The following is a 16,336-nucleotide window of genomic DNA, read 5'->3' as shown; positions in this document are numbered from 1 at the left end:
GGCAGTGGTAGTAGTTTTTCTACTGCATAACCCCATCTCTTTCGTGTGTATAATTATAATATATATATATATATATATATATATATATATATATATATATATATAAAAATAAATGCTATGTACATGTGATTTTTATTCATTCTAATTTGAGAGACATGCCTGACAACACAGGCGGAAAGTAAATTTAATTTGCAATCCCTATATTTGACCCCCATAAAACCTGTACATATGGAGGGTGAAACTGTTGTACTCGCAAGATGTCGCTGAACACAAATATGACTGTTTAATGACAATATCATCTGTGAAAGTGCCATTTCTGTGTGGAAAAACTAAAATGAACACAAATATTGGCCAGGGTTTATAGCTTAAAAAAAACAAAAAAAAAACACAACACATTTTAAAAAAGGGATCGACATTTATTTATTATTTAGAGCCGATACCGATAATCTGTGAACTTTCAAGCCGTTAGTTTACCGATATTCTGTACGTTTACCATTTTGAAAAAATAAACTATTGTTACACAAATCTACTGTTAACTGACCATTTTATTGTTTATTATTTTTTTTTTGCAAATCCTTTTTTTTTTTATTAAGTCAAATGCACAAAATATACATGCCAGTCAGAATTTATGTTTTCAAGAATATGTGTGTGTGTGTGAGTGTGTAGTGGATGCAGTGAGAGTATTTAGTGAATGCAGTGTGTGTATAGTGAATGCAGAGAGTCTGTGTAGTGTATATAATGAATGCAGTGTGTGTGTATAGTGGATGCAGTGTGTGTAATGTGTATATAGTGAATGTAGTGTGTATGTGTATAGTGTATATAATGAATGCAGAGTGTGTGTGTTTGTGTAGTGTGTGCAGTGTGTATATGTTTGTGTAGTGTGTGCATAGTCAATGCAGTGTATTGGTGTAGTGTGGTGTGTGTCTGTAGGTAATGTGTGTAAAATGGATGGGGGCATTTTTGTTTTTATTTTAAATATTTCCTTTTTTTTTAGTCCCCCTCCCTGCTTCCTACTTGGCCAGCTTCCCTGTCTAACTCGCACGGCCTGCGTACCGTACGGAGCGTTGCCATGGTAACCCGTGACAACGCTCTAACAGCCGCTGGACTCGCAAGATTTAGACAGGGGAGCTGCGGAGAAGGTAAGAAAGCGCTTGCTCCGGCCCTCCAGGACCGCTGGGCTTGTCATGGATCCGGCGATCCTGGTCTGCATTATCAGCAATATCGGTATCTCTATAGGCCGATACTGATCTTGCCGAAAATACTGAATAATCGGCCAGACTGATAATCGGTTGATCCCTACAATAAAAAAAAAAACACTGGACATCACCAATTTTGATTACCCTGGGATGTCTACTTTTGCAAATGGTATACCATTATGGGGATATTTCTCATTATGGGGCTGCCATCCGGTGTCAAAGACCCAGCAAACCAAATTTCAATGTTTAAAAACTGAAATGGGCAACTGACCCTGTAACTTTCCAAAACACCATGAAACCTGTACATGGGGACAATGTTGTACTTGTAAAACATCATATGTATGTGTTTTATTGCAGTAAAAGATAGGGATCGACCGATTATCAGTCTGGCCGATATTGGGTATTTTCGGCAATATTGGTATCGGCCAATAGAGATACCGATAATACATACCAGGACCGCCAAGCCCATTACAAGCCCAGCGGTCCTGGGGGGCCCACAACAAGTGCTTACTTACCTTCCCAGCAGCTCCCCTGTGTAAAGTAAAATCCCCCCCCCCCTCGGCTTTAATAAAATTAACCCCTTCCATGCCAAATGATCACTGACAATAGTGATCAATTTGCAGGGACTACATTTTACGGTCATCTGATATATATATTTTTTTTGGTTTTTTTTTTTTTAACCCTCAGGGGTTAAATTTATTTTATTAATTCATTTAAATATTAAAAAAAAAATTATATATATATTTAGCTAGCTAGGGTGGGTGGAAGTTAGTGGGGAATTTGGTGTTAGGCTAGCTAGGGGTTAATGAGATTATATATATATATATATATATATATATATATATATATATATATATATTTTTTTTTTTTTTTAAAGCTTTAAAAAAAGTTTAAAAAAAATATTTACGAACGCTTAAAAAAAAAAAAAAAAAAAAAGAAAAATCCCACCCCCCTTTACCCAGTCCAAATAAAAATAAACCCCTTCCCTGCCAGATGATCACTGCCTACAGTGATCAAAATACAGATCACAGGGGGGGCGGAGCCTAGCAGCCGGGCTGAACGGACGCATGCTGGTGGAGCTCCTCACGAAAAAACCAGAAATAAGCCTAAATAGAAACATTACACCCTACAACTGCCTACTTTTCAGCCCCTGTACAGAGGACTTACCGCAGAGAAAGTGCGTCCGCAAAGCCGCGGCAACCCACAGCGACGACGGACCGGGGATTGACCTGAGGCCTACAGGCGGCCTACTCAGACGGCACGGGGGAGGCGGCCGATCCCTCTGCTGGCTGATGCCAAATTACTTGGAGGTCTCCCCGACACACTCTCACCCCCCCCCCCTGCCGGAGAGGGATATCCCGGCTCAAGCCTCGGCACGGCACCGTAAACAAATCACCGACTCCTTTGTTCTGGTGTGCCACATCATGGCGGACGCCACGTGCCAGCCAGAACGAAGACCCTCACTGCCACCGCTTTCGGAGAGGCTGGACCGACTGCTAGCTGCTTTCTGGGCGAAGCTCTCCGTTCCAGCAGAGACACAAGCAGCATCACCCTCTCAGGTCACCAAGCTACAACCCGCAGCTCCTGAAAGGGGCCATATTAATGCCTGGAAAGCTGGAAGGAGAAGGCGGGAAACCAGACGCAAGCATCAACGGGTCGGCAGCAGACCACCAGCGGTGAGTCATTTAACTAAAAGGCGACATACCCCAGGTCTGCCCGCTTACACCCCCCCTTCCCCCGAGGTGATCACTATCCCTCCCAAGCAAAGAAACCTCTGCTCAATAAGGATGGGGCGTGAGAGGGGATCACCTTGCCATACTGCCCAGACAGAGTGTCCCAGCCACCGCCAGCTTTACAACCCTTGCCTGGGACAACAGGCCCACGAAAGGCTTACTATAAGTCAGGGGACCTTAACCATCATACCCCCAGACTCCAACCCGGTTGGGAACTGGAAGAACATCAAAAGCGGGGACCACTGCCTCACCACCTCTAACACAGACCCGGATGAGGGCTGGAGATGGGGACATTCCACACGCTCAGAACACAGCAGGGCTGCCCCAAATAAATCCCGCAACCAACCCCGAGCAGAGCTCAGACAGGGAATCGGGTGAAGACCCTCATAAGCAAAGGACAGCCGGATTAATGGATGCCGACCGCAAGCTACCACAACCGATGACTAGCAACTATAAAAATGGACAATAACAAATGTTTAGTTTTCATTATGTTTACATTATTTTTCCTTCCCTACTAGCACCCGCATAGTCTAGCATTTAGGCATGAATACATAGCCTGACAGGAGTGAATTGTTTTCTTTTAACTTTTATCATTACTGTGTGCTACATCCTAGGTTCAATGCTGCTTTTACTTATATCTGCCCACTCAGTGCACAGTTACTATTATTTACAGTATGTACAGCAGACACACCACAAAGCATATATTCTAACTTAACCTGCACGGTGTACCTACCAAGCCTGAGTCTTATAATATAACATGCGTTGAGTTACCTCGTAATTGAAAAACTTTATTAAATGGAATAGCTGGTCGATATTAGTTAGAATAGCATGTTTATTATGCATAAAATATTACCTTACTTAACTGTTTTTTGTTTCAAATATTGAATCCACCTTTAAGCTACGTGTAACAGAAGTGACCTTTTACATTAATATAAAAAGTGTGCAAATATGATTACGTTCCCCAATGTTGTGAATGTCATTGAAAAGCATGTGGAATGCCTTTGGGGTACCACATACACGTTGTTATTTCTTTATGCACTACAAAAATAAAGAATTAAAAAAAAAAAAAAAAAAAATACAGATCACAGTATTATACTGTGATCCATTTTTTTTTTAACCCCTTAAGGATAAAAATTTATTTATTTTTTAACCCTAAGGGGTTCAATTTATTTCATTAATTTAAATATTTTAAAAGAATATATTTTGCTAGCTGGGGTGAGTGGTGTAAGTATATGAAACAGTTAACTCCTTTTGCTTAAATATGTTTTGCCTTAAAATAAGGTTTATAATGATTATGCTGACATTAGCAGATGTATTTTGTAACATGCTCCAAGAGACCTTCCGTTTTCAGGATGTTCGACCTCGTGATGTTCCTGTTCTCTCTTTTTTCAAATGCTCATCTTATTATTTATATATCGCCAACAAATTCCGTAACGCTGTACAATGGGTGGACTAAGACACATAATTGAGATCAGACCACTGGACGTACAGGAACAGAGGGGGTTGAGGGCCCTGCTCGATGAGCTTACATGCTAGAGGGAGTGGGGTATAGTGACACAAAGGGTTAAAGTAGGGGAATTAAATAGTTTGTTAGAGAAGGGTTTATTGAGTGCTTGGTAGGTCATTTTTGACAGTTGCAGGAAAGGAGTCATGGGGTGGGAGATGAGAAACCTGCTGACAGTTTAATTGATACGCTTTAATGAAGAAGTGAGTTTTCAAAGATTTTTTGAAGGAGTGGAGGCTGGGTGAAAGTCTGATTGAGGAGGGAAGGGAGTTCCACAGAATAGGTGCAGCCCTAGAGAAGTCTTGAAGGCGAGCGTCAGAGGTGGGGATCCGGACAGAGGAGAGGCGTAGGTCTTGGGCTGAGCGCAGGAGTCTCAACGGGACATACTTGTGTATGAGGGAGGATAGGTATGTTGGAGCAGCATTATGTGGGGATTTGTAAGCAAGCGCCAGAATTTTTAATTGGGCCCTATATCTAACTGGAAGCCAATGCAGGGACTGACAGAGCGTGGAAGCGTAGGAGGTGCGACCGGACAGGAAAAAAAGCCTCGCAGCCGCATTCATTATAGATTGCAGCGGTTCAAGCTGGGAACATGTAAGACCGGTGAGAAGGGGTTTGCAATAGTCAAGGCGAGAGATAACAGCATGAACCAGTACCTTAGCCGCGTCCGGCGTTAGATATGGGCGGATGCGCGCTATGTTCATGAGTTGAAAGCGACAGGATTTGGCTATCGATTGGACATGAGGAGTAAAAGAGAGGTCAGAATCAAAAAGAACCCCTAGGCAGCGAGCCTGCGAGGTAGAGGTGATAGTAGCGCCGTTGACTTGAATGGAGACAGACACAGGAGTAGCAGCACTTGAGGGAGGAAAAACTAGAAGTTCTGTTTTGTACAGGTTGAGTTTAAGGAAGTGAACAGCCATCCAGTTGGAAATAGCAGAGAGGCAGTCAGAAACACGAGTCAAGGTGGGCAGAGAGATCAGGGGAGGACAGGTAGATTTGCGTGTCATCTGCATATAAATGATATTGGAAGTCAAAGGAGCTGATGAGTTTACCAAGGGAGGCAGTATAGATAGAGAACAATAGGGGGCCGGGGACAGAACCTTGGGGGACGCCGACAGAGAGGGGGGGGGGGGGAAGAGGCAGAACCAGAGAAAGAAACACCGAAAGAGCGCTGGGAGAGGTAGGAGGAGCACCAGGAGAGAGCAGTATCCCGTAGTCCAAAGTTACGGAGAATGTGAAGAAGCTGTTGATGATCAACAGTGTCAAAGGCGGCAGAAAGATCAAGGAGGATTAGGATAGAGTATTGGCCGCGAGATTTAGCAGCAATTAAATCGTTGGATACTTTGGTCACAGCAGTTTCGACAGAGTGACCAGCGCGGAATCTTTTACTGTCACACAAGTATGTAATGCTAATTATAAGGATGCGATAAACCTAGCCGCTTGCGTGACAAACTGTGTATACTCATTGAGAATCTTGTTAAGCACATTTGGTGTCTGTCTTATTGCTGACAATGATACTCCATCAATATTGATTTGGTGACCGGAGGATCAAGAATCAAGGGGAGTTCAGAATAGCCTTAGTGGGAATTATGGGAAATTGGGGAATTTACAGTTAGTGCTGCTTACTGATAGTTAGGGGTTAACGTTTAAAAATAACTAAAAAAAAAAAAAGTAAAAAAAAAAAAAAAATCATCATTACCACTACACCTGCAACAAACTAGAAAAAAATGATCCCACACTAAGGTTTAAAATATGCCTTTTGAATTACCCCAGGGTGTATTCTTTAATAAATAGTATGTGTTTGTGGAGAAGTTTGAATAACCAACCAGCTAAACTACTCCAAAATGGAACATGGACACAGCATAAAACTTCAAAGTTAGAAAACAACTGGCTGCGTCTCAAATGTTCCCTTCAGTATCCACATATACCTGAGAAAGGTACATACGGGGATTTTGCTGTACTCATAGCTGAGCAACATATGAAGTATTATACAGGCATAGCACACATAAGGTTTTCAAAATATACTGTGCAAACTCACTTTGTGTGTCAAAAAAGCAGAAATAATGCTTATTACTACTACACTTGGTACAAGCTATGGTTCAAAATATGCCTTTTGAAATACCCTGGGATGTCTTCTTTAAGAAATGGTATGGCTTTATGGGGTAGTTGGAATATGTAGCCTGCTCAAGTGCTTCAAAGTGGGACACGGATGCATCAAAACCCTCCATGAAAATTCACACTTAAAAACCTGAACTGGTCACGTCTCTTTTACAGCAGTGTAACTTCACAAAATAGTGTCTAGGACTCTAGGTCATACTTTGGGCATATTGTTTTACTCAGAAGATGTAACTGAGCATAATTTGGGGGAGTTTATGACAGTGGTACATATCAAGTGTAAGAAGAAAAAAAAACAAGAAAAACAAAACACACACACACACACACACAAAAAAAAAAAAATATATATATATATATATATATATATATATATATATATATATATATATATATATTATGAGATTTTATAAAATTAAAGGGAAACTCCAGTGCCAGGAGAACAATAAGTTTTCCTGGCACAGCAGGTTCCCTCTCCCTCCCACCCCCCAATCCCCGGTTGCTGAAGGGGGGAAAACCCCTTCAGTTACTTACCAGAGGCAGCGACATGTCCCATGTCGCTTCTTCCTCCGCCGCCGCTCTTCCCGGTGATTGTGTCGGCCGGTGGGCGAGACTTATCCCGCTCACCGGCCGGGGAGATCTAATGCGCATGTGCGGCAATGCCGCGCATGCGCATTAGAGCTCCCCATAGGAAAGCATTGAAGACGTCCAAGCGTGAAGACGTCCAGCGACACTCTAGCACAGAAAACTGTGCTGTGGACAAGGAAGTGCCCTCTAGTGGCTGTCTAGTAGACAGCCACTAGAGGTGGTGTTAACCCTGCAAGGTAATTATTGCAGTTTATTAAAAAACTGCAATAATTACACTTGCAGGGTTAAGAGTAGTGGGAGATGGCACCCAGACCACTCCAATGGGCAGAAGGGGTCTGGGTGCCTGGAGTGTCCCTTTAAAGCCCTGTTTGTCCTCTAAGAAAAAAAACCAAAAAAACGGTATATAAGATGTGTTGGTGCAATAAATGACAGAGATGCAAATTGCATTTGAACACAAAAAAGCAAAAATGGCTTGTGTCCTTAAAGGGACTCTCCAGTGCCAGGACCCTGCTGTGCCCCTCTCCCTGCATCCCAAGTTGAATCAATGAATTCCCCCTCTCCCTGCATCCCAAGTTGAATCAATGAATTCCCCCTCTCCCTGCATCCCAAATTGAATCAACGAATGCAAGTAGGTAGTGAACTTAAACAATCATTTCCAGTTGAGAATTGTAGCTTACTCTTGGTGTATGTTTGTAGGTTACCGTATATACTCGAATATAAGCAGAGTTTTTCAACACATTTTTTATGCTGAAAAAGTCCCCCTCGACTTATACTCCAGTGAGGAGTATAAGCCTGTATTATGGCCATTTACTTTGCCATAATACAGACCAGGACCGCCGTGCTCATGAAAAACCCGGTCCTGGCAGGGGGGGATGCCCGCAGAAGCTCTTACTTACCTTCCCAGCAGCTCCCTTCAGCTCCCCTGCCTAAATCTTGCGACTCCCACAGGTTACCATGGCAACGCTCCGCGCGGCACGCAGGCCACAAGATTTACAAAGGGGAGCTTAAGGGAGCTGCTGGGAAGGCAAGTAAGAGCTTCTGCGGGCCCCCACTGCACAGTCCACGCCACCGGACCACCAGGGATTGACATATCAAAAAAAAAAAAAAAAAAAAAAAAAAAGTAAATATTAAATAAAAATATTAAAATAAAAATGCCCTCCCCCCACCCAGTTTACACACACTTCACAAACACACATGCTGCATTCATTATACACACAGTACGCATTCATTATACACAGCCACACACTCTGCATTCATTATACACACAGTACGCATTCATTATACACAGCCACACACTCTGCATTCATTATACACACAGTATGCATTCATTATACACAGCCACACACTCTGCATTCATTATACACACAGTATGCATTCATTATACACAGCCACACACTCTGCATTCATTATACACAGCCACACACTCTGCATTCATTATACACACAGTACACATTCATTATACACAGCCACACACTCTGCATTAATTATACACACAGTACGCATTCATTATATACACACACACACACTCACACTGCATTCATTATATACACACACACAGTACGCATTCATTATATACACACACACACTCACACTGCATTCATTATATACCCACACTACACAAACACTGCATTCATTATATACCCACACTACACAAACACTGCATTCATTATATACCCACACTACACAAACACTGCATTCATTATATACCCACACTACACAAACACTGCATTCATTATATACACACACTACACAAACACACACACACTGCATTCATTATATACCCACACTACACAAACTGCATTCATTATATACCCACTACATTTATTATATACACACACACTGTAAATAAATATTCAAAAACATTTAACCTACTGATGCCTCAATTAATGTAATTTTATTGGTATCTATTTTTATTTTGAAATTTACCAGTAGCTGCTGCCATGGGCGTCCGCAGGGGGGGGCACTTGGAGCAGAAGGGCGCAAAATAAGCAGAAAGAGCCAAATATAGAAGACAGTGTCAGAAGAAAAAGAAGACTGTCAAATGAAGGAGAAGAAAAGGAGATTGAAGCAGGAAGGACAAATGAAGTGAACCCTGCACTTTATTCTGGACACCACATCATAAGGCTTTGGTACCTGGGCCTGGCAGGAAACTCTGGACCTTCTCATCTCCCCAGGTTAAAAAAAAATATCAGTTTTAATGTGTTCACTTTTATTTACTGAGTGTCAGGAAGCACAGAGTGCCGCTGGGTAGGGGTGTTGCTGATTGACTAGAGCAGTCAGCTGGCACTCTAAGCCAATCAGTAGCTCCCCATTCATAAAAAAGTTTTTAAAAAAATTATGAACCGGGAACTAGCGATTGGCTTAGAGCGTCAACTGTCAACTCTAGCCAATCAGCGGCACCCATGCCTGACGTCAATCTGCACTTCCTGACACTCCGTTTCAGATGCCGAATACCACTGAGGGACCTGGAGCTGGAGGAAGCCTTTGGGGTTAAACCATTTGAGAGCGGTTTAACCCCTTAAAGGAAAGAGCACCCAGGGGCTTCCTGGCATCATAGCATTTTCATTTAGATTAAGTTGTTATGGTGACCAGAATGTTCCTTTAATTTGCTTAAAGGAACACTATAGTGTCAGGAATACAAACATGTATTCCTGACACCATAGTTGTGAAAACGCTATTCACCCTGGCTTTATGTGATAATCACTATGCACCTCCCCTTCATGACACTGTCAAAAAGGGGCCAAGCATAGATGTCATTACAATTATGCCCCCCCCTGGAAAAATTCCTGCGTACACCCATGGCTGCTGCATTTGCCACCCTAGGCTTATACTCGAGTCAATAAGTTTCCTCAGTTTTTTTTGTGGTAAAATTAGGGGCCTCGGGTTATATTCGGGTCGACTTATACTTGAGTATATACGGTTAGTTATTAGACAAGTTAAAAGTGTTTATCGGTTCCAACATAAATATACACACCATCTGCCATAGGTTTACACTATAGTATTATGTTCAAGAATTTCTCATTCTTTTCACTAATATTTAATATGAACTATGCCAAAAATTGATGTTCACTATATGTATTTTCATAAACTTGGTTCTCTCTGGTAAGAGAACCTATACTCTCATGGATTTCTCTCGGTTTAATTTCAGTGTGAAGACCTTTCTACGGTTGTTGTAAGTGAAGTCGACAACTCAGTTCTCGGTTTACAAGGTTGACCAAGCACAGGACCTGCTGTTTCGTCCATTGTTCATGTAGTTATATTGTTTACATGGTTGATACTCTGCTACAGCAAGAAAGAGGAATTGGGAGGAGCTTGATGACATCATATAAAAATGTTATACAATCTGATTGGTTAAACTTTTTTTACACCATTGTTAACTATTTCTTTGCTGCTGGGAGGTTCAATAAAGAAAGATAAGCAAATATTCGCCTCCTGTCGTTAATAAAATTTACAGTATTCGTTCACTAGAGCTAGAATAATCCTGAATTGCAAACAATTCTGCATGTGCAGTATTTCAGTGATAAGTGAGAGTGCAGGGGCATGATCTATACACTAAAACTGCTTCATTAAGGTGAAGTTGTTTGGTGCCTATAGTATCCCTTTAATTTATGCAGTAGCAAGATTTTCCACTATACTTGATATATTGCATTATAGGTATAATACAAAAAAAAGATTGACAGGTAGAAATAAATAGCCACTGTGGGTGTTGAGAGCTCTGTCTGAAAGCTTAAAATTGAGAACAAAAACATTAGGGCGCTATGAATAATGTCCCTATCCCCAACATAATAGTCCACCCGTTTGGTGACGTGACGTGACATGACATACATCCTTCGTGCTGGCTAGGTCTCCTTCCACAATGCAATGGTGGCACCTAATGCACATAAATAATTCTTGCACATAAAAAAGAAACTATAAAAACCCTTTAGTCACTTACCTTACTCCAGTGCCGATGTCCGTCGACGCAAGATCAGGCTCTGCTGTCAGCCGACTGGGGAGGGCCTAATGCGTGGCAAGCGAAACAATTGCATTAGGACTACCCCATAGGAAAACATTGAATCAATGCTTTTCTATGGGGTTTTAAAGGGAAACTCCAGTGCCAGGAAAACAATCAATCATTTTTCCTGGCACTGGAGGGTCCCTCGCCCTCCCACCCCCCAATCCCTGGTTACTGAAGGGGTGAAAACCCCTTCAGTCACTTACCTCAGGCAGCGACATGTCCCACGTCGCTGCCTGCTCCACCTTCTTCCTCCGTCGGCCGGTGGGTGAGACTGATTCCGCCCACCGGCCGAGGAGTCCCAATGCGCATGCGCGGCAATGCCGCGCATGCGCATTGGCGCACCCCATAGGAAAGCATTGAAAATGAATTTCAATGCTTCCTTATGGGGAATAGAGCGACGCTGGAGGTCCTCACACAGCGTGAGGACGTCCAGCGACGCTCTAGCACAGATAATCTGTGCTAGGGATCAGGAAGTTCCCTCTAGTGGCTGTCTAGTAGACAGCCACTAGGGAAGGACTTAACCCTGCAAGGTAATTATTGCAGTTTAAGGGTAGTGGGAGTTGGCACCCAGACCACTCCAATGAGCAGAAGTGGTCTGGGTGCCTGGAGTGTCCCTTTAAGTAGATGCTGCATATCCTTATTTAGCAGACCGAAGGTGCCTCTAGTAGCTGTCTGGTAGACAGCAACTACAAGTAGAATTAAAGAGACACTATAGTCAGTCAGACCACTTCAGCTCAATGAAGTGGTCTGGGTGCCAGGTCCCCCAAGTTTTAACCCTTCAGATGTCAACATACCTCTAGTGGCCGTCTTCCTGACAGCTGCTAGAGGCGCTTTTGCGACGCTGGATGCGAAATTTGCTTCCAGCGTGCAGAACGTCCATAGGAAAGCATTGAGAAATGCTTTCCTATCGACTGTTTGAATGCACGCGCGGCAAAAGCATATGCATTCTGCTCCACTCGGAAGCGGATGTTGGCGGGGGAGGAGAGGTCACCAGCGCCGAGGGAGCCCGGCCCTGGATAAAGGTAATTGGCTGAAGGCGTTTGAACCCCTTCAACCCCAAGGGAGGGGGCCCTGAGGGTGGGGAGGTCCTAAGGATGCTTTAGTGTCAGGAAAACGAGTTTGTTTTCCTGACACTATAGTCATCCTTTAACCCCTTAAGGACCAAACTTCTGGAGTAAAAGGGAATCATGACATGTCACACATGTCATGTGTCCTTAAGGGGTTAACTCTGCAAAGTAATTATTACAGTTTATCAATAACTGCAATAATTACAATTGCAGGGTTAAGAGGACAGGGTCACTGCACCCAGACCACTTCAATGAGACAATGCCCCTTTAAAAAGGGTTCCATAATGCAATTCAAATATATAATTATAGTAATAGATGAAACATGTCCACAAGTATTTCTTACGAAGACTGTTTACTCTGTGCATTGCTTCAAGTAGTGTTGAATTTTAGTTATGAATCTATAGAAAATAAATTGTGAAAATCAGTGACTTATAATAAAAGTACAGAGACATGATTTTATTGAGTGACGTCAGCTTGGTAGACCAGAGTGGTCTAACTACGAAAATCAATCCACTGCATACTTTACAAAACCTGGATTGTAATATCACCAGTTACTGTGGTGTCCCCCAACGTCACAACTCAGAGATTGCGGTCATGCAAATTAGGAATTAACGGTTTCAATTGTATGCAATTTTAAAGTTTACTGATTAGCAAAAATAGACCAAATGGTCTCTAGGCAATCTTCGGCACCTCAGGTATCGTAGACTACATCTCCCATAATGCTGGCAACGCGCCAGGGGAGACGTAGTCTGCAACATCTGGAGTACCGGAGGTTGCCTAGTCAAAACCTTAAATTCAGATAGGTATATAAATAAAAAACGGCCTCTGCTTTCTTTAAAACGTAAATACGATGTAGATAACATTGTGATTCTGACAATGTTTATTTAATCTCCACACACACACTGAACTGCAGAGATGCGAAAACGTAGGCTATACAGTCGAGTGTGAAAAATCCACCAATTCTGCCAATCTAATGGTTTTTCACCATCTCGATTACCATGGACTAGGTTTTGCAGATCCCATAGCTCGCACACTGGCTGGGTTTCTGGTGCTCGCTTACTAAACATGTGCATTCCATGATGGAAGAATGATTATAACGGAAATGAAGATCGCATCATTGTAACAACACGCTCAGCTCGCGGTTTAGAACGCTCAATTAAAGAATAACCTTGAAATAGCTGTCTGAACCTAGATTCAATGCGCCCCATCCATCGTCTACAAACTGTAAATATAGCACAAACCAACCAGCTTTCACCAAAATCACATTTAGCCAGCAATGCTCACTAACAACCTCCCCCACCGCCCCTCTGGGAATGCACACTGGGAGCTCTAGAGACCCTGTTAAAGTAACCTACCTTGAGCAATGGCTCGGCAATGCATGTGTCTGGGGGGTAGCCATGCTCTCATAGAAGGGTGGAGCATTTTCTGCGATTGCCTAGCTGCTTCTACAGTCATTATTCACTAATCATTTTGCAGAGTAATGTAATGTAATAGCAAAAATGCAATGACCACTGCACAAACCCATGCAACAACAGTTTTGCGGCAACTTATCTAAACGAATAGCCCTAGATTGCATGGTTTGCAGCTACTTACATGCTAGATCCTTGGCTGAGCTCAGTCTACTGCTTTTAGGAACGCCCCTGCACATGGAGACTATATCCACAAAAAAATATGGACTGGGTCACTGACCCCACGATTCTAAAAGCCCCCCACCTGTTTAAAACACTCAACACGTGTAGACAAATATATAAAGGCACCCACCTGTTTCAAAGCTTCACCACATTGAGACAAGACACAGCGAGGTTCTTATCGCACCATCCAGACACTCTCCCAGAGCAAGGAAATCTTTTCCCCTCCCAAAACAACTCCCTTACAGCCCCTTCCTGTACGCCTGCCTCAGAAAACATGCTCAATCTTACAGATGCCCGCCCACTCTCTTCTAAAACCCACAGTTGTACTCTCACACACAAACTGCCTACTGTAATGTTGTATAAGGCTTTATTAACTAAACGGTGTATGGTGACAAATTGGGAATAGAATGTCAACCAGTAGCTTAAGGCACCCAAGCTGGCATTTTTTTTTTAAACCACTAAGCTAGTTTAACAGCTCAGTTAGGTCTATTCACAAGTCTGGGTACTGCAGTTAACTGATCATGATATTTCACATCTCAGTCCAAACTTGCTAAACTGAAAACAATACGTTGAACTGGGTATTTTTTTTTTTCTTTTCAGTTTTACTATCTCTGCCTGAAATTTGCTTTTATCTTGTCATTCCTCTAAATTGTAATCTTATTTGAGGAGGACCCTCAACAAGTTTTTGTCCATGATAACGTTTGTAATGGTTTCATGGTTATTTACTAAAGTGTAAGTTGTCGGGAATGTGAAGAGAATTTAAAACTTTGACTCAATAAGGCCAAACTAAAAAATAAGCTGAATTTGTGTATTATTCCAAAGCAGCTATATGGGCCTAAAATTTGAAATTCACTTTGAATTCCAAACAAATCACACTTTGGTAAATAACACTGTTTCACTTCATTGCTGTTGTATTACATAGAAACATAGAATGTGACGGCAGATAAGAACCATTCGGCCCATCTAGTCTGCCCAATTTTGAAAATACTTTCATTAGTCTCAGGCCTTATCTTATAGTTAGGATAGCCTTATGCCTATCCCACGCATACTTAAACTCCCTCACTGTGTTAACCTCTACCACTTTTACCATTCCATGCATCCACTACCCTCTCAGTAAAGTAATACTTTCTTAAATTATTTTTAAACCTTTGCCCCTCAAATTTAAGACCATGTACTCTTGTTGTGGTAGTTTTTCTTCTTTTAAATATATTCTCCTCCTTTACTGTGTTGATTCCCTTTATGTATTTAAAGGTTTCTCTCATATCCCCCCTGTCTCGTCTTTCCTCCAGGCTATACATGTTAAGTTCCTTTAAAGGACCACTCTAGGCACCCAGACCACTTCAGAGAAACTGCTATGTTTATAAATGGGTTAAGCCTTCCCCCAAATCCTCTAGTGGCTGTCTCATTGACAGCCGCTAGAGGCGCTTGCGTGATTCTCACTGTGAAAATCACAGTGAGAGCACGCAAGCGTCCATAGGAAATCATTGATAATGCTTTCCTATGCGACCGGCTGAATGCGCGCGCAGCTCTTGCCGCATGCGCGCATTCAGCCGACGGGGCGGAACGGAGGAGGATCGGAGGCAGAGAGCTCCCCGCCCAGCGCTGGAAAAAGGTACGTTTTACCCCTTTTCCCCTTTCCAGAGCCGGGCGGGAGGGGGACCCTGAGGGTGGGGGCACCCTCAGGGCACTATAGTGCCAGGAAAACGAGTATGTTTTCCTGGCACTATAGTGGTCCTTTAAGTTTTCCCTTTGAAAAATGTTAAAACTATACTGAATAGATTGGAGTTAAACAATTCCCCACAATTAACAAGGTATTGAATAAACCTAATATACTTTTTTCACTATGGATCACCATTTAGTCCATGAACTCCATTGTTTTATATGTTAATACCAGACTTTCGTATTTAAACAGGTTATTTTGCAGATTAAAAGAACAGTTCCACGCCCATTACAATTTCAAATTGTTTTAATTGTTGTGGGGCAGAATTGTCCTGGTGCCTGCTTACCTTCAGGGGTTAAAAAGACTTGGGGGGCGGGGCCGAACCGCTGAGCTGAGCGGCAGCAACCTTCATCAGCTCCTGCACACAGCGACGGAATAATCGTTAAAACCCTACTGAAACGGCGTTTAAAAGCCAGACAAGGGCCACCGGGTGCTGGGGGAAGTCGGGACAAACAAAAAGATGCAACTCAAGCGACAATCAACCCGATCTACACCGTACACCCCGGTGAGGCCTACTGACCTAATGGGAGCAGGAGAGGCGGCTGCTATCCTGCTGCCGACATCGGAGGACAAGTCTCTGAGCCACCGTTCCCCCCCCCCCCTTGGACCGGCGGGGGATATCCCGGTCCAGCCTTGCAAGACCAACCGGCCACACAGGGCTCAAGCGACAGAGCCACAAAGCCCAGCAACCGTGAGGGAGGCCTGCAAAATGGCGGTCGACCCGCACTCCACTGCCACGCACTCAATCAGAAGGGAGACTGAGCTCCGATATGAACGTATGTTCCGGG

The 16,336-nt window shown here is 43.0% G+C and overlaps 1 protein-coding gene across 3 annotated transcripts in view; it reads right to left on the bottom strand.

The window, feature by feature from the left end:
- The window catches only part of LOC134608626 (periphilin-1-like), a 37,496-nt gene extending 23,445 nt beyond the window's left edge, over nucleotides 1-14,051 (bottom strand). For 2 of the 3 annotated variants that reach the window (XM_063451612.1, XM_063451628.1), the window contains exon 1: nucleotides 13,791-13,851. In XM_063451612.1, the coding sequence (XP_063307682.1) occupies nucleotides 13,791-13,792 (2 nt within the window). In that variant the 5' untranslated portion in view covers nucleotides 13,793-13,851. Of the gene's footprint in view, nucleotides 1-13,790; nucleotides 13,852-13,958 lie in introns of those variants that run through there. The other variant, XM_063451619.1, reaches the window with a different exon arrangement.
- Nucleotides 14,052-16,336: the final 2,285 nt, after the last annotated feature.

The sequence above is a fragment of the Pelobates fuscus genome, chromosome 1 (genome assembly GCF_036172605.1).
Source record: "Pelobates fuscus isolate aPelFus1 chromosome 1, aPelFus1.pri, whole genome shotgun sequence".
Lineage (NCBI taxonomy): Eukaryota > Metazoa > Chordata > Amphibia > Anura > Pelobatidae > Pelobates > Pelobates fuscus.
Note: the sequence above shows the minus strand (reverse complement) of the source record. Positions and strands in the feature narration are given on the sequence as shown.